Source organism: Ipomoea nil, unplaced genomic scaffold (assembly GCF_001879475.1).
Source record: "Ipomoea nil cultivar Tokyo-kokei standard unplaced genomic scaffold, Asagao_1.1 scaffold2480, whole genome shotgun sequence".
In the NCBI taxonomy this organism is placed as follows: domain Eukaryota; kingdom Viridiplantae; phylum Streptophyta; class Magnoliopsida; order Solanales; family Convolvulaceae; genus Ipomoea; species Ipomoea nil.
In genome coordinates, this window is record NW_017618908.1 from 3,679,970 (window position 1) to 3,699,594 (window position 19,625).

A 19,625-nucleotide genomic window follows, 5' to 3' on the forward strand; every position below is an offset into this window, starting at 1 on the left:
ACTTTATAATTCAATCAATAAGGAATTATTGACCATTCAACTTTATAGTTCAATCAATAGTTACCTATTGACCGCCTCAAATTTGAAGGAACTAACTTCTCCAACACGATTGGTAATCATGGTTCTGCTATCTCTATCTAAAGTGATGGGATAACAGCAGTTATACGATGGACCTGAGTACAAAATATACCATTTACATACCGAATGTTCACAATCTACATATTGAATTTAATATGTAAATTGTGAACATTCAATATATAAATTGTATATTTTTAAATTCGAATATACCTTGCAACGTGGACCAGGTCCACAGAATAATTTGATGTTGTGATAATGGACAGTGATCTAGAAGTCCAAAACGAACCATGACCCAAAGGAAGAATGGTGTGTGGCCCAAGCTCAGCCCATACGGGGCCAAAGTGGTCTTGACCCAAAGGACTTTTGGCCCACGGGTATCAACAACCTCCGCATCTATATTCTATATAGCCTAGAAGAAAAACAACCTGCTTGGGATCCAAAACCAATCGTTGTCAAATTGGAAAACCCGAAGCAATTGCAGGGTGTTTCATTAGCACTTTGGCCGCTTTTTTTCTTCTTCTTTTAGAAGACAAAAGAAATTCACAATTAGTATCTAAGGTGTAAATTGAATAAATCAGTACCTTATATTGGAATAAACCTTGTAACTTAAATCGGCAAAAGTTGGTTATAATCATTAAGAATTGTCTCAAATTAAGAAAATTAATAACTGCTGAAATCACCCTGATTTACATTCTCCCAAATTTTATGTTGGGTCGGGATGTGAGGAGCACTTAGGATTGGGGATTCAACTTTTTGGGGAAGAAAATTAATAGCTCCTACTAAAACTTAATATAAAACTTTATCATTACTAAGTCTATCAGCAAAACCAACTTGGTTGAAATGGTCCCACTTTGCCACTTTCTGACTATTGTAACTGCTCCACACAACCTCCAAGTAATTACCTAGGATTTTAAATGTGTAACTAATTTGAAGCTCCCAGGTAAAAACAATCAAGATACCATTTTAATTTCGAAATACGTTAAAGATTCACAAGATCGTGATTTGTGGATCCGAAAGCATACCTACAGCTGCTTAGAGGCACCTTCAAAATCATAGTTATAATACTACAAATAGCTCAAGCTTTTACACCTTACCCACCCCACACACCACACCCTTAGCCTCTTCTCCCTGCCATTACACTACCTATGTAGGGGAGGAATAAAAGGTGTTCTTGGCTTCTCATCTTGGGTTAGAATGATGAATCCAAAGTCAAATATACGTCGCAATTCTTCACTGATGATTTCCAATGACTTGCGTGCAACCATGAACCTCAGCATTGTGTCCTGTTAAAGGATGGTTGCCAAAGGGTACTACCTGCGCAATGAATTCAGAGGTCGACAATGTTAGTTGACAGTTGACACCATTATACCAATATTAGTCTCAAAATAGAATAGAAGAATTTAAAGCTGCAAATAGTATTATAGCCCAATGCATTTACTTGATCATTGCTTGATTCAGAAACTAAAGAGGTTTTAACCCTCTTTATGCCTTGCCTTTTCTGAGATGGTTTGGCTTCAAGATCGTCATCGACAAAGTTTTGATCTGTCATCTCTAGCAAAAGAGCAAATTAAAATTAAACAACATCATTTGGGCTCGTCTTCCATTACTGCAAGGATTTCTAATTAAGTAAAACATTTTGATTCACAATTTTAGCTACCTGCAATGCTGTCAATTGAATCTTGGTGCGAAGGAAGCTGAGATTGGTTTTGAGATGTTCCACTATGATGTTTGTGTGGTCTATAGCGCTTAATCCAAGGGCTTGCCAAGAAGTGACCAGCTTCCTCTTTTCGATTCAACCGAGGTTCATCTCTCTTCACATCAATTCTCGTCCAACTGCCATCTCGAAAGACTTTAAACTGAAACACAACAAAGCAGACAATCAAAATGAGCAAAAACCAGAATCTGAAAGAATCACACGAGAGCATATATTAGAGCGGAATAGCAAGCAACAGCCACTAAGATTTGAGCAAACCTGGCCAGAAGCGGAATGCTTTTGCCTCGAGATTTTAGGATTTGATTCCTCAGAGTTCCAGCCAAATGAGTCCAAGGAATCATATAGCTGGTTAACAAACGACGTCTCCATAGAGCTGAGATACAAACTGTGTTTCTCGTTTGTCCATTCCGTCTTCTTCGATTCCGTTGTGTGCGAATCCTGCCATAAAACTTTCAGAATTCAGAACCAAAATCCATTCAATCCGCTCAACAAACTCTACTCAGCTACTCCATAAACAAATTTATAAACAACAGAAAAATTTCGTCCTGAAAATGTCAATTATCCTCTCCACTGCAATATCAGAAACACAGAAACCCTAACCAACTCCAAAATACATAAACACCTCAAATAAACACAAGCTAATCCAGATTTACATAACAAAACTGTTAATCTACAACAAAGCAAGTTCAAAAAGGAGATCAAGCAAAACTAACCTCAAAAGTCGAACTAGCTTCCTGTTCGTCAATATTTCTCAGTTCTCCATGCTGGCTTCTTCCTCCTCCAAGCTTCCCTTCCAAATCAACTAAACTTTCCATCTTCAGAAATTATCAGAGCAGACAGCGAACGACCTGAATTGGAATTTTTCAGATTGAGATGAAAGAGTAATGTTAAACAAGTTTCCAACAGATACATAAAAGGGGGGAAAAGAGCGCGCCAGCTGTCACCGCTTTTACACGTGTCACTGACCATCAATCCGCCATGGTACCATATAGCTAGCGTAAGACGGCCAGATATTTTTGGCACGCCTTCTCTGAAAATATCAGCCCCAAAATATCTTCCCGGTAATATTAAATCCTTTTCTTTTTAAAAAAATCAATTTTTTTTAGACGAGTTTATAATTCCTAACTCCTAAGTTTGACAATTTTTGTTTTTTTTTTTTAAACCACGAGGTGATTCGGGTCTTTTACTCTTTCTCTATCGGTTTAACAGTCCAGGCCCACTCAGTTCACCTTGCACAGTAGATCTGGTTTAAAACGATATTCAGATTATATATTTATAAATAATTTTTTTTTGAATGCTACTGGCTTTATTACAATGTAATACCCCCACTGAGGCTCGAACTTACAATCTTCTAAATAGAAGTCCAACTCGAGTACAATTAGACCACATAATTTTGGTATTTATAAATAAATTAAATGTACATAATATGTTAATTGTAGTAATTGTAATAGATACATAATTTATTAACTACATGTACATAATATGTAAATTACATATACATAATAAGTTAACTGTATGTACATAATCTGGATCATGGTCTACAATTTGTATGGTGGACCTCGATTCATGATTTAAATTGCGATATGTTTGGTCATCACTCATCAATACGTAATAGAGATTGCAATTTGTAAAATATAAAGTATACTTATACAAAATATATAATATTATAACTCTCGATTTTGTACACATTTTCCTCGCAAATAAAAAAGTGATGACGTAGTGATATTAAAATTTAAATTGTTTTAATAAATACATTATATCAAGTAAAAAAAATATTTTTAATTATATTTTTACGCACGATATTATGATATTTTTATTTAAATAAAAAAGGCTTGAATAGTAATATTTAAATTAGATCCTACTAAAAGATGAGTGATTGTTCTTTACTTGAAATTTAATTCAGAATTTTGTCTCCTCGGGTCATCGGGTCATTCGGGTGAATCTTTATTTAACTTTGCCAAGATATTTGTTGTGCATGAGTATTGGTATGGTCCTATACTTATTAATTAAAGTTTTGGTAAAATAAATAAATAAATATATATATATATATATATATATATATATATATATATATATATATATATATATATATATTATTTTGTTTTTTGTTTGTTTTTTTTTTATTTTTTTATTTTCAGGTGAGAACATTTCTTAACGTGAGTATATACGGACTTCTTCAGTAATGCACGGTAAGTTCTTCATGAATGCATAATAACTACTCTAGTTTTATGAATATAACAAGAATGCACTGAAACTACTACATAAATACACGAAAATTACTAAACGAATGCACGGTGCCATTCATGTAGTAGTCACAGAGCTGGAGTAGTTATTGCATTCATATAGAACTTACCATATATTATTGAAGAAGTCTGCATGTATTCACGTTAAGAAATGTTCTCACTTGAATATGTGTGTGTGTGTGTGTGTGCGCGCGTGTGTACGTGTGTGTGGGATACCAAACTAGCTCATAGATTTGTTAACTTCATGTACATAATGTCTTTTGAGAGAAAATGGAGCTGACTTTAACTCTAACGTCAATATGAGGTGATTGTTTCTCTGTCTAAATTAAATAGTAAATGATCAGGTGTTACAATGTAGTTTATATTGAAGGACAAAGAGTCAATATCGTTCTCACTAAGACTCGAACTCGAACTCATGACCACAAGGGTCGCTCACCGGCATCAATTTATATTATCAAACTCTAAAATACGAAAAATTAAATCGTATCTATTATTCTAGTAGAGAAAGTGGAACATTGTTTGACCATGTGACAATTGTGTCATTTTGTTGGGATACTTGTACCTAATGCCTAATGGGATGTCTGGTGCTTTTCTTGTCACGGCCCTCCACCGTGGCAGCGGCACGCTATCGCTCGTTCTTTGTCAAATGATGAGCAGTCGAGTCTTATTCTCATTCTATTTTTTTGAAACCAAACAAACTTGGATTACATCAAATTATCAGAAATAATATGGCTAATACAAGAAGCTAAGGCCAGGCATGCAGAGTTCTAACCCATTCCAAGACATTAGTCTGAGAGTTCGTGGCCTTTGCTAATGCATGGACAATCGAGTTTGTTATCTGTTAAATATTATAACTTCTACTATTCTTAAGGAGAGAGTTAAAGATATACGCCTACACGGGCCCACGAGCTTAGCTCAATGGTTTAGTAGGCAGTATTTGGAATAAGAGATCGAAGTTCGAACCTTGATGGTGACAGTGTGGGGATTATGTTCAAAATGAAAGATCTCTTGTGCGCACCGGCATTTGATCCTGCTAAGTCGGATCGGGGGGGAGGGGGCGGGACACCGGCATTGATTTGCATTCTCTCAAATGCTTTGTTGAGTCGCCGTGATTAGGGTACTCTCAAATTCAAATTCTGGACCGAGGTGTGGGGGCTCGAGTTGCCGTGATTAGGGTACTCTCAAATTCAAATTCTGGACCGAGGTGTGGGGGCCCTTGGAATTTGACCTTGTTAAGCCATTGAGTTGAGTCATCGTGATTTACATTCTCAAAAATTCTACCGAGGTGTGGGGGCCCTTGGAATTGAGGATTCAATTTTTTAGGGGAAGAGTTAAAAGATACATAAGCATTAATGATATACCTTATAGGCTTATATACATAGTGCTAGTGTGCTTGATGTTTTTTTTTTTTTTTTTTTACTTCTATTTAGTGTTATTTAAGTGTTTAATTAAACATTAATTTATGGACAATTAATTTTGTCTTCTCCTTTTTGACCAATTAATAAATGTTGTGTGATAAAAATCTATAACAACGCATATAATTATTTTCATTAAATTGCTTGTAAATTAACCTAGTAATTTAGATAATTGGTAAATGAATTATTCATGCCCGCACTATAAAGTCAAAGAATCAACTCTTCTTTTTTTTTTTTTCTTCTTTTTTTGGTTGGTAAAAATCAAAGATTAAACTCTTGTAAATATTGTGTTATGTTAAAAAAATTAGCTAAATTTTTTCTTAAATAAGAATCAAACTCTGCCAGAATGTTTTTGGTCGAATCTGAATTAAATGCTATTTTTATCATAACAAATGTAATGTTAGTCGATCTTAATTTAGTATTCAAAAGAGTGGGAACCAATTTAGTATTTGAACCTCAAAAGTCCAAATTAGATTCAAATACTCTTTAATGATCTTAAATATAGTTATTAACATTTGATACTATTTCAAAATAGTCATAAGTTTTCACCAAATGAAACATTATTATCCAATACCTAAGTAGGGATGACAATGAATTGGTACGTTGAGGATGATTACTATTTACTATACATGCATTCACCGCCCATAACCCATGTTTGCTCCATACTTTCCCACTTTGATCTATAATGGGTGGACATTTTCAATGCAATACCTAAGTAGGGATGAACTGATGAAGTATAATTCGCGTACATTAAGGTCATGAGTTCGATTATTGTCGATACTTTTACAGTCAAACACATTTTACAAAGGTCTTCTTAGTCAAATTTGTTTCTCCAATATACTTTGCGAGCTATTATATAAGAGCGAGATTTATCTCATGCACACCCTTAATTAGTGGCTGTGGATTTTTCACATTAAAAATGGATTAAGAAGTTTAAGTGGTGTGATTAGGACATCAGCCATATCCATTATGAAGAAATGAAAAAAAAGGTAAAGAGTAAAAAGATAGGATATATATTTTCAAGTCTTTCAAATTGCAATTTGCTTCGCATTTAATGTATACTTTAGCACAATAGAATCTTATCAAGATTTTTTTGGGAGAAGATTTTTATTTATTTGTCAAAAAGAAACAACACCAAACGTGAATTTGGTTTATTATTATTAACTTTGATGATCCCAGTTTCGTTGGACTAATCCTATGCTCACATGAGTGTAGGACTCTGTCCCTAGAGTTACTGCGGAGGTAAATCACGAGTTGCGCGATCAACCTACTAGTCAGATCTTAATCTTTATGTGCGCACAAGGAATCCAATCTAGGCCTACCGGCATCTTGGGCCTTTTTGTGTGGAATTCGAACCCACATACCTCTCGTCATGACCTTTACGTTATGCGATGAACCAACTACGCTGATCCCCGGACAATTATTATTATACTCTTGACAATATATACTACCCATATCGCTACATATCACATGCTGCATGGGGAATATTCTCTCTTAGCATGAATTTCGTGAATGGGGCCAAATTGAAATTAATAATCAAGAAGCATATGCAATTAGGCACACTCTTCAATTTCGTGTAACCACAAATTGGGAGTACAAAAAATGCAAACAAATTGTTAGAATGTTAGCTTGGCATTCATAATTAGCTAATTAATTTCTTATTGCATGGCTTTTAGGATGGATTGGGTCAGGCATCATAATCCCAACACAAATCATATACTAATAAATAAATTTCAATATATGCACTAGTTTTCCTTATGAATAAGAATCAAACTATATGAGAAAAACTCATGCCAAATCTGAATTAGTCTCATAATAATAGAGATACCGAATGCTACTATTGCTATATGCAAAAAAAAAATTAAAAAATTAAAAAAAAATTAAAAAAAAAAAACAAAACAAAACAAAAAAAAAAAAAAAAAACACACAAAAAAACAAAAAACAAAAAACAAATCTTAAGCCATCCAATTAGCAAAACATTTGATCATGAGTTTAGTTGTGTTGCAATGGCATATTCATGAATTATATTAGAGTTATTCATTGGTTAATCAATATTGTAATCATAAAAATATATTGTATACTTAACGTGTTGAGTCATTGTTTCAGCGGTTAGAAAAGTAGATCGCCGACATCAACTTTATTACATTGATAATGACAAATTAAAAAGTTAGTAGTGTAACACAGATTATTGATTTGTGTTTTGTACCTACTAAAATGTGGAGCCATAGTGCATTTTGGAGAAGGAAGAAAGGAGAAATAAGATGTAAAATTTCATTAGTAGTTTTAATTAACAATGATTTTTGAAGAATAATGGTTAATTTTGACAAATTCATTAAGAAAAAGATTGGTAGTATGACTTCATTGACATTTAAAAAAAAAATGATAGTGCTATACAAAAATTGAAACCACTATTATATGTATGAATAAAAGTCAAATATGTCATTTAATTACACACAAAAATTAGAATTGGGTCATCTAGCTAAAAAATTATAATTGGTCCCTGAATAATTCAAAATCACGTAATTAAATCGAAAGTGACTTGTACTTCTGATAGTAGGTTGATGTTGTGGTAAACTTTTAAACGTAACAATTAAATTTTAATCCATTTTAATTTTGAATAAATTAAAATTTGAAAAGAAAAAAAAAAGAAAAAAACAAAAAGTGACATGTGCTAAATAATATATTTATCCAATTAAAACTATTACTTTTGATTTAATTGCATGATTTTTTATTGTTCAGAGATCTAATTATAATTTTTTGAATCGAATAACTCGATCAATTACAATTTTGTGTATCATTTGTTGACTTATTTGACTCTTAATTTATTTATTTTTTTAAATTTTTGCTGCTTGATGATTAAATATGTAATATTTCATATTTAGTGGGCTGTAACATATTCTCAACAACAGTTGCCATTAGAATTATTCACTTTTGGTCCCACAACTTTTGAGGTCCTATCAATTTTGGTACACAATTTTAAATTTTTTAAATTTTGGTGTCTAATTTTGTTTTGTTTTTTTTAAATGAGTTCGGGTCCTTTCGGCCAAATTGACGGCAAAATATTGTCGGATTTTATATTTTTATGGGCAAAATCATCATCCCAAGGATGTATCTTCAATATCTAAACAAAATGAGAATCAAGAGAAAGAGAAGGGTTTACCAATCGTCGACGCTATAAATCTCATAGATTTGTGTTAGTCTCTACCAGTCTTCTCTATTATTCTCACCGATAAACATACATAGATATGATTTCACAATGGTTTTATTTAGATATTGAATACATTTCCTTGGAATGACGATTTTATCCCTGAAAATATAAAATTCTGTAACATTTCACCATCAGTTTCACAGTTTGGCCGGAAGTATCAAAACTGAAAAAAAAAAAAAAAAAAAAACATTAGATACCAAAATTGAAGAAATTTAAAATTGTGCACCAAACTTGATAAGACCTCAAAAGTCAGTGAAATTAATAGTGAAATTAATTCGTTGCCATTACATTCCTTTGAGGAACTATATTTTACGTGAGAAAGAAGGTTTATTGGTGTACGGAGTTTGTTGAGTTGTTTTGGAAATTTATATACAAGTATACAACAGTATACCTTAGAGCAAAATATCTTGAGCAACTGAAAAATATCTTATATGCGAATGGATAATAGCTCTTCAATTCGGATCTTGGAATTCGGAAAAGACATTCAACCAAACAATTAAGATTAAAGTATAAAATATTCCAATATGAAAAGACATATAACGTAATCAACAAAGGTTGTCACACCTAAAAATAAATTGATTGTTGAGGGGATAATCTCATGTTCTCTTGTTGTCAATTTGTCATGTGATGGGTGATCAATTCATAAAATGAAATTATGAAAAATATTTATTACAAGTAATATTTTGTAGCATTCAAAAAAAGTAATATTTTGTATTTTTTTTTTACAAAATTATACAAATATATTAAAAAATACATTGTAATAGAGCTAATGACATTCAAAAAAAAATATTAAATCGAAATAAAAATTAAAATACGTAGAGGGGGAGGGGTAACTATATCCCAAAATAATTTAAAATTTCGTAACTTTTGTTAGAATACGAGTTACTTGATTTGTTAATCTTCTAACTATATGGGATTGGAAAAACAAAATTAAAGCTAAATTATAATAAATCAAGATAATTCCTAATGACGACTCAACTCGTATACAATAAATAAGTTCATACTGCTACTCTGAAGACTTTGAATGAGTGCCATACAATTTAATTCAGTCACGATATTGTCTAACCGGTGAGCATTCTTTGAATCACATGGCTTCAACCAACTTTAAATTTAGTACTATTTTATTATTTATACTTTAATTAATAGAAGTAAAATAACGTATGAACTAATGTCCATATAATGATATATACTCCTTCCGTCTCATTTTTTGGGTGTTTAGTAAATAGTTGTTAGTTGATTAGATTAGTGAGTTTGACTAGTTGATAGCATTAACTGATTGTAAAAAAATATTTGGTAAATTAGCTGTTAGCGGATAGCTGATTACATGCGAAATGACTTTCAAAAAAGTGGATCGAAGAAGTTGTTTTAAGCAGCTTCTTGAATTTTAATATTTTGGAGCAATAAGTTGTACAAAAAAAATCTAATTAATCAAACACTTATATTGACGGTTTAATCAAGTCAAACAACTAATAGTGGTCAAATAAGTCAAAATTGATTGATAAGCTAACTATGTTACCAAACAGGACCTTTGTTTGTCTGATTCGATTAACGAGACATGTCTGGAGTTATATTTAATTAACTTTTCATAATATTAAGTTTAGTATTAGTATATAAAATTTATATATTCATAAAATACATTAAAAGTGCTCTTAAACACACACACACACACAAAGTTTAAAAATAATTAAAATATTTACTAAAGAAAATAAGCAATGAATAAATATTGATTTGACCAATAAATAGTAAACAAACAAAATGAGACATATGAGGTATTAAATAAAGCCATGGGACACAATTTAACTGGTAAATTAATTGAAATAAATTCATACACTTTGTTTTGCTAGTAGGCATATGGTGCATGGTTTAACTCTTATTAAAAAAAAAAAACATATAAAAGAAGGTATGAACCAACGTTAATACATGAATGCAAAAGTTCAAAGTTATTTTGGATGATGATGGAAAATCGCACTTACTATACAATAGTTATGCTGTGCAACCGTGTGCATCCACACGGTTGCAAAACGACGTCGTTTTGATTAAAAACGCGCGTCCCATTTTAAAAAAAATCAATTTCGATTCCTCTCAACAACATTATTGTGGATATATAGTTATGAATTATTGTCAAGGTTGCACTAGGCGCTAGGCGCTAATCGGGCGGCCAGGCAGCGCTTAGTGCATAGGCGGGCACAAAAAAATTTTTTAAAAAAATAGTGACAAGCTTGTAGTTTGACAATTTTAATGAGCATGTTTTCAACATTCAATCAAATAACACCTCCAAATAAATGAAATAATGATAATTTATAAGTCATAACATCATAATAATATTAAAATCAATAATTAATGAAAGACGAAATCAGGCGAAAGCAGACGAAATTAGTCAAAATCGGACGAAATCGGTCGAGTTGGCCGCCTAGGCGGCCGGCCGAGTTTTTGCCGAGTATAGGCCAAAACGGCAAGGATGGGTGCCGCCTAGCGCCTATGCGGCCGAGTTTTGCAACCATGATTATTGTGGATATATAGTTATGAATTTGTGGATATTTAGTTCATTAATTATGGATATTTAGTTCATTCATTCTGGATTTTGTGTTATTCATTCACTGTGGATATATAGTTATGAGTTTGTGGATATATAATTATGAACCTGTGGATATATAGTTATGAATTTGTGGATATATAATTCAAATTAAGATTACCTAAAAAAATGGGGGTAATCACATTACCTTGAAACATTACCGCCACATCAGCTTTCTGGTAATATAACATTACCAGGTAATCTCATAACTTGAACCAAACAAGGTAATATAACATTACCAGACTCAGATTACCTAGGTAATCAAAGATGACCTGAACCAAACGCCACCTAAAGGTATTTGAGTTTACACTTTACATCAAGTTGTTATCAAAGTTCATACGGAGTATTTAATTGGAGGCGCACATTGGGTTGACAATGCTTGCCAATAAGGCTGATTATCCCTCTTGATATGGAATATAATGATTACAAGGCCCAATCTTGACCCAACTCCTAGCAATTAGGTAAATTATGAGTCATCTAATCAATTCTTAGTTTCTACTTTCTACCCCTATTTACAATAAATGAGTCTTCATCACCTTTAATTAATTTTTTAGATTTTTATATTTTACGGTATTAGTTTAGGGGAAATCAATATTTGAGTTTCTCAATTGTTTTTCAATTGTCAATGTAGTCAATAATTTTCAATTTCAACCAATTTGATAATCAAATTATTTAAAATTTCATCAATTAAACTCTTTCAGGAACCAAATTAACGAAATTTAAAATTATGAAAAATCACCAAATTTGATCCTCAAACTGTTCGGCTGTCGCCAGTCGCCAGAACCCTAGTATCTAGTAGCATGGATTACAAGTCACTTTTTAAACTTCGATGTACCAAAATAACATGGTCGGTTTTGAATTTTTGTGGCAACGTTCTTTTAAATAAATGAGACTCTACCAGAACTATAAGCGCAATTTTTAAATCACTATCGTAAAATATATGATTTTTACTCCAAATACGTACGAAGGGTGTAACACTAGCTAAATGTAAAAATCACAATTCATACCTTAATCCACTTTCAATTTAAATTAAGTAGCACTGTCAAAATAAATATTGGGTCCTTTAAAATTTGAGAATCTGTGCTATTGTTCATCTTGCACGCCCTAAAATTAAACAATGCAAAATAATATATTAATAAATTTAATAACACATTTTAAAAGTTTAAGAGACTAATTAACGTTTTAACTAAAGTTTATGGACATATTTATCTATTTTTCCAATTACAAATAACTTGTATGACCCAAAATTCGCATGCAGATCACCCGAACCCGAATCCATTTACCCAAAACCCACCTTGGGAGTTCGGGTTTTATCTTCTTTCAATCTTCCCCAACGTGTAAAGCTGTGAACAACTGAAAACACTACGCTCTCAGTACTCGCAGCTTCTTCATAGAATCAAAGTTCAAAAGCGATAGAGAGAAACTATTATCATGTTGAATTGCGCGCGATAGTAATAACGAAATTAGCGAAAGTTTATTGGATTTGCTAATCTATATAGAAATGATTTCAATTTCTTCGTCCAGACCTTTGCAACTTCAACTCCTAAACAGAATCCGGTCGTCTCGCCATTCACTCTCGCCGCCGCCGTCGTCTCGTTCATTTCACGGGTGGAGGCAACCTGAGTTTCGCCGGTGCGTGACGGCGCTGAAGATCGGCTCTGAGGGTGGCAGGATTGGGACTGACCAGGACGCTTACGGCTCGGAGCTGCTGAGGAAACCGGTGGCCACGCCGTCGTTGGATCCTGCCGGAGAGGAAGAGCCAGTGGAGGAGGAGGAGGATTACGATGAGAATGAGAAGAGTGACGAAGAGAGTTGGGTTGATTGGGAGCAAAAGATTTTGGAGGACACCATTCCGCTTGTGGGGTTTGCTAGGATGATTCTTCATTCTGGAAGGTAAAGTATTTATTTGCTTCATCTTTCAAGTATTTTAACCTCAAAATTGTTGATTATTGTTGTTCCAGTATGGCTTTGCGCGCATTGATAGTTTATTTGAAAATTAATTAATGAAAACAGCTGAGCTGTAGGGAAAGAGTTACCTACTTACCGAATTGTCATTATTTGGTAGTATAATGCATTGCTTATATGTTATTGACTTGTAGTGAGGCAAGTTCTGCATTTAAAAAATGTCAATGCCTCCTAAATTGTTTATCAACCAAATGCACTTCTAATAGCTGACCAACTTTTAGAAGACCTATGTTAATATGTTATATCTTCAAATAATGATTATTCATATATAAATGTCACCAATCAATCTCCTTCAGTAAAGGATTTCTTCATAATGGCCATAACAGTTGCTCGTGGTGTGGCGAATTAAGCGTAGTTGATTGTATTACTACAGAGTACACTTCTAAGAACATAAAGATCACTCTCGACCAAGCATACGCAACATCAGCATGCTTTCCTTCCATCACTGTGATTATTGCTATTTTGCATATAGCTCACTATCAGTGTTATAAATCAGGTGTATGCACATACCTGGTAAGCTGTTACCATGACCATGTGCAATCTTGGTGCAAGTTGGCCATCTAACTCATAATTATATGGGTATGTATATGTATGTGTATGCTTGCTTTCTCTGCATTGCGAGTAAAGTTGGTTTTACATTGTCAGTGAGAATTTGTGTTTTCAACGTATTGTTGTGTTGCTCATCATAGAAATGGGCAAATGGCTGGTGCTTGAGTGATCCCCCTGTTATTTTTATTTGTATTTTTGTTGAATGCATATTAATTGTTAAGTGAGGTCATTTACGGATGGGATTTTCTTCATGGCAGATACGAACCTGGTGATAGACTAAGCTTTGAGCATGAAAAAGTTATTTTAGAAAGGTTTCTTCCATACCATCCAGAGGGTGAAAAGAAGATTGGATGTGGTGTTAACTATATTACTGTATGTAACCCTTCCTTTCCCCTTTTCTTAATTCATAGATTTGTCTATCTGTCTGGGCTTCTGGCTATCTATTCCTATCCATTTCACCACTTACATTTTACATATGTAGAATTTCTTGTCCATGAATGTTGCTCAGAATTGTTAAACGACACATTGCATGTGTTCATCCTATACACCATGAATTTAGCATGACTGCAGTACTGCACACACAATCATAACAGGAAGGTGATTTCTTAAATGAGAAGTTCTTTGAAAATCTTTGTCATGCACATGATAATTTTTAAAGATTTCTCGATCATTATTATCTACATAGTGGTGTAACTCTTCTCACTACAAACTTGTAATAATTTTGGAAAATTAGCAGCAAAAAATTGCAAGAATTAAGATATACTTGAAAGGTGTAAAAGTGGATGTAATCATTTTATTTTGTGGAAGTCAGAAGGATAAGAGATTCTTTTGTACTTTTTCTTCAAGAAAATAAGTAATTGAATTTGTAGATTATCTTTATCTGTTTAGTATTTGCAAGTTGTAACCAGACTTCTATATTCACATGGCTTCAAGAGACCAAGGGGGTTGTGTATAAGGAATTTTTTTAATGACTATTTGACTATTCAACTACCTGCATTTACCCAAAATGAAAAGAAATTACTAGCACAGCGTTTTCCCCAAAATAATTCTTCTAATCTTGTCAGCCTAGTATGCTAGAAAATGTGCATGCAATTATTCTGCTAAATAGTACCAGAACCTTTGTAAAAAGAACAGAGAAGGCTTTGAAAAAATAAATTGCCATGACTTGTACAACATCTACCTTGCATGTGTAAGAATTAGGTCTCACTCAAATAATTAGATTGCCCTGTATCTGAATCTGAAATGCTGCAATTATCGATTCTGGTTTACAGATAGGATACCACCCTAATTTTGGAAGATCAAGATGTTTATTCATAGTGCGTAACGATGGAGAATCTGTTGACTTTTCTTACTGGAAGTGCGTAAAGGGCTTGATCAGGAAAAACTACCCACTTTATGCTGACAGCTTTATTCTTAGGCATTTTCAGAGGCGTACGCGTGAGTGAAGGTATAGTTTTGAACTTGTAGTTATCCCAACTTCTATGAAAACAAATTCTTGGACCTATTGCTTTGAGCAACCACCACTTTAAGGGCAATGATCTAAGATGATGTAAATTGTTGCATTTAGTATGTTGTGAAAAGTACCAGAGTATAATTCTGTAAATCTTCAGTTGGAGGATGATTGTTTAAAACTTTCTTTTACCTAGATGAGCGTTTAACTATTTCTTTCATCCCCATCATCTTTTTTCACTAATCTGGTTTGATTTCCTGGTCCGGATGGTTTGCTGCTCCTCAAACTTACTATAACCAATATATAGCCCTGTATTGATTGTGCTGGTGTTGTATATTATTTTCATAATTCAAATATTAATCCAAAAAAAAAACCCTTATATATTATGTTTTTGGAGTTAATTTTAGTTTTAGTTCCTTGACTATTGCGTTTTAATACTTTTGGTTCTCGAGTTTAAAATCAACTAGACTAGATTTGGTCCTCAATTATTGAAAATGTCACTTTAGTCCTCTATTAGGAGTAAAAGTGACACATTTGTAATGGTTACGGACCAAATTTGGTCATTTTGAATTTGAAGACAAAGTTCAAAAACACAATAGTCAAGAGGCCAAAATTGGAAATGATTTTTTTTTTTTTTTAATTGCCAAGTTCCGCAAAAAGTACTGCCTACCCCTCCTAGGCTATCCTGAAATGGTATGATGAAATGTTTACAAGCTAGACATTTCCTGCCAAACAAGAATGCAGCATTTGCTTTGTAACCCTATTACTAGTCGTCTAGTTGTATAGTACTTTGTGGTCATTTTAGTCCATGGTATTGATTCTAACTTTAGCTTTGACGGGAAGAATTGCTATGTCAAAATTTAATTATTTTTGTTATGACTTTATAGTATAACTTTAGTCCATGTTTAATCAATTCGCCTTGTTCTGAACTGCAGTCGCATGGGTTTTCTTGTTTCTGGAACACAAAGTGTTGGTTACTTTATCTTTAATTTTTGTTGATATAGATCTATCAAAGACATGATATACACGTAATGTGTTCTGAATACAACTAGAACACTTATACAATCTCCATGAGGTAAAGAGCTATATTTATCTTCTTGACTTCAATGCCTTACTTCTTTGATGTCTGATATGCTTGGGATCAGGACCATTAACTTGCTAATGATGCCAGGTAGTCACTGAATTAAGACAGGTTTTGGCATGCTGGTGATTAGCCATAGGAAATAATTCTGTTAACTGCCATTTTTATCTTTTGAGTAATAGTTTGCATCGATCTGTCAATGGTTTGGAGTGAGATAACATAGAGAGAGATCCATCCATTCCCACTGGCTATTGCAGCCACAGGAAAGGACATTGGGGAGGATTTTTTTGCCCCTTGCTCTACCCATTTTTGGTTAAGGTCTTAAAGAGGATAAGAGCTTGGTCACAAATTTCTTTTTGTTCTTTTTTGTTTCTTTGGTTTGGTCTGACTTTGTGAAATTGTTTGCCACTTATAGCTGTTTGCTGGTAAGGTTCCTTGCCTTTTCTTTATCTCCAGCAAAGCAGATCACATGAACCTGCTGGGCTCACCAACCTCAGTGAGTTTTTGGTAAAATATTCATCCCACTTGTTATGAATGTTCATTGTCATTGAAGTAATATTATCATTATGAATTATGAATAGTGTTCATTGAGATTTCCCCAGACATTGCTCTAGGTGTGACATCATTAAGACAATTATTTGCTATGTTAGTGCTTGTTTGGATAACAATTTAAAGTTAAAAATTGAAGTAGGCAAGGGAAAAGCTTTTGAAAGTCAAAAGTTTTAATGAAGCTTCTCAAGTTAGGCATAGAGTGTGTGGACAATATTTCCTCTTATATAGACAAAATGAAGATTTATGAATATTAGACTTTGAAGTCAAAATTTCATCAATATCACAATATTGCTAAAAGTTTTACTATATGTATTCCCAATTTTTACTAACTTTTTTTCGGCAAATTATACCATGGGGCATGATTTACTTTGTAAGGTGGACCACTAATAAATTTTCATTTTTAATATATCGAAGGATTTGAAGGTTCATTTTTAATGTATTGAACGTTCATTTTTTTTTTTAGTATACTAAAAATAAACATGTAGTACATTAAAAATGAAATTTTAGTATATTAAATATGAAATTGTATGTTAGTGGTTTATCTTGCAATATGGATCATCCTCCTGGTCCATTGTATAATGATTGTTTTTACTCATTGATGTAGCAAGCAGTGACAGGCTATCTTTCATTATATAGGTTTCTAGAAAAATGTCTACATTACAAATTTGAGTGGAGTAGAAATTGTGAGTTTAATTAGTATTTTATAGTTGCTAAATATAAAGATCATTTCTTCCCTCAAAATTAGTATTCACTTTGAAATTATCATTTCTTCCCTCAAAATCATTCAATTTGTATTGCCACAATGCCACTTGTTTTGTCTAATATTTTTTATTTAATAGTAATTAAAAATCCCTAACACTAATTCAACAGTTTGAGGTAATTGATACATGAACTACTAATACAATTATAAGATCAACAGGTTTTTTCTTAGTAAAAGGCAACCTCTACTGGTGATAAATTTTATTGTGTTGGGCTAAGTACATTATGTTGTGTATGTGCAATGTGCACCAATCATTATTGTGTGGACTATGATCCTCATAGCTGTGTGGACCATACTATCAAATAGTATACATTCAATACACAAATAATTTATTTTTAATATATTAAAGATGTACATTATATTCAGAGAAAGTATATTATTTGAGTACTGAAAGTATATTATTTTGTATAGTGTACATTCAGTACACAAATAATGTACTTTTAATATATTAAAAATGTACTTTTTGTTATGGTTAATACAGCATGGTCCACACAATAATTTGCCAATGTGCACTATAGCTTTAAAAATAGAGAAAGGCATAGGGATAGTGCAGTGTTTGTGTGTTAGGCACAATTGTTGATGGCCCAGAGGCTGGTTTTTAGATCATCCTCTGTTAGGTGAGATTTTCTGATGCAAAAGTAGAAAGCCTTGGCCTATATATTTTCAACCAAATATAATATATATGAAACTTTCTATGATATCTCTTATGATCGTATAGTTTTATTAGTTGGGTTGAGAATGGTAAAAAAAAAATAGTATAAGTTGACAAAAAATATTTTATTTTTTATTTGACAAATCGAGGTCTGTGATAAGATGCATTAAAATCTATGTATTTTAATGTTGATTTCTTCCCCTTTCTTTTGGTGGTATCTTTTCATAATAGTTGGATTGCCATTAGGGTAGCAGTTCCATTTTCAGCCACGTCTGATCTTATCCCTTTGAAAAACTTTTATTGACCTAGGCCATCCCCACTTCAACTCTCTTACTTTTGTCTGTCCTCCTCAGATCTTCCTTGGATAATTTCAACAATTTTTGTCCTGCTCTTAATTTCCATAAGGTAGAATTCAAAATAATTTCATAAGTTTTGCTTTATTAGTAGTGGCAGAACACAAAATTCAGTCTATTAATAACTAAAAAAATAAGGTATAAATTTGACATTATTGTTAGTACTAGTGAACAAGTATTTGAGACCTATAGGCTAGTTAAATCAAATTGCGCTTGCGCTTTACCTTATTCACCCGTTTCTATGAATGGTGAGGGGTCTTAAATTTATGATTCAATCTTAATTACTTGTGGTAACGGGTGAGGGACCTTTAATTTGTGGTTCATACTTAATTACTTGTGATAATAGGTGAGAGACTTTAAGTTTATGGTTCAAACTTAATTGGTAACATTGCATTTTGAGGGCACAATCTTAATTTTTTTATTTATTTATTTTTTTTGTGAATGTTTTATTTGTAAATAATTTAGCATTAAGCTTCATACAAAAACATATATATAATGATTATTTATATCTTTCATTAAATATTTATGTGTACCATCATACACACTCTTAACACACTGAGATTGAGCAAAGGACAAGAATAAAAAAGAGAGCCAATAAAGAAGAAGAAGAAAACAAACAAAGAAGGATATGAGTTTGAGGGCAAAACATACAGCTAGAAAAGACACCATAACATGATGAAGAAAAAGAAAGGCATGCACATGAATAAATATACCTACGAAAGGAGGAATCAATACACAAAAAATATAAGGCACCACATCAGGGAATATGCACATATACTACATTGGGGAATGGGGATGGAGGATATTTGGCTTGGCTAAATATTCTGGTGCAACTTTGTATCCAGATATTTGGTCAAGATTATTGTTTAATAATAATTTTTTTAAAAAAAAGAGGTAAGATCACATGTGGAGCACGACTTATAACGTGTAAGTGTATGTGGTACACTTGTGATGTAGGTATAGAGTGTGCATAGGTGCAATGTCGCTCTCTAAGAATGTAGTTTATGACATACAATATGTGACAACAACCAAT

At 32.7% G+C, this 19,625-nt stretch overlaps 2 protein-coding genes across 4 annotated transcripts; one reads left to right on the top strand and one right to left on the bottom strand.

The window, feature by feature from the left end:
* Positions 1-1,019: 1,019 nt before the first annotated feature.
* Positions 1,020-2,747, bottom strand: LOC109153119. Of its 2 annotated transcripts, none has more exons than XM_019300903.1 (5): positions 2,506-2,747; positions 2,051-2,230; positions 1,736-1,934; positions 1,517-1,629; positions 1,020-1,392 (listed from the first exon to the last, which is right to left on the bottom strand). In XM_019300903.1, the coding sequence occupies exons 1-5, from the start codon at positions 2,605-2,607 to the stop codon at positions 1,309-1,311; spliced, it is 678 nt and encodes a 225-aa protein (XP_019156448.1). In that variant the 5' UTR covers positions 2,608-2,747; the 3' UTR covers positions 1,020-1,308. The 2 variants fall into 2 exon arrangements, with proteins under 2 accessions (XP_019156448.1, XP_019156449.1); XM_019300904.1 differs by having other exon boundaries at positions 1,332-1,392; positions 1,572-1,629.
* Positions 2,748-12,537: 9,790 nt separating this feature from the next.
* On the top strand, positions 12,538-15,414 carry LOC109153118 (protein DCL, chloroplastic-like). 2 transcript variants are annotated; one of them, XM_019300902.1, is made up of 3 exons: positions 12,538-13,123; positions 14,002-14,161; positions 14,193-14,240. In XM_019300902.1, the coding sequence occupies exons 1-3, from the start codon at positions 12,732-12,734 to the stop codon at positions 14,223-14,225; spliced, it is 585 nt and encodes a 194-aa protein (XP_019156447.1). In that variant the 5' UTR covers positions 12,538-12,731; the 3' UTR covers positions 14,226-14,240. The 2 variants fall into 2 exon arrangements, with proteins under 2 accessions (XP_019156447.1, XP_019156446.1); XM_019300901.1 differs by lacking the exon at positions 14,193-14,240 and adding an exon at positions 15,016-15,414 and having other exon boundaries at positions 12,542-13,123; positions 14,002-14,116.
* The last annotated feature ends 4,211 nt before the right edge of the window (positions 15,415-19,625 follow it).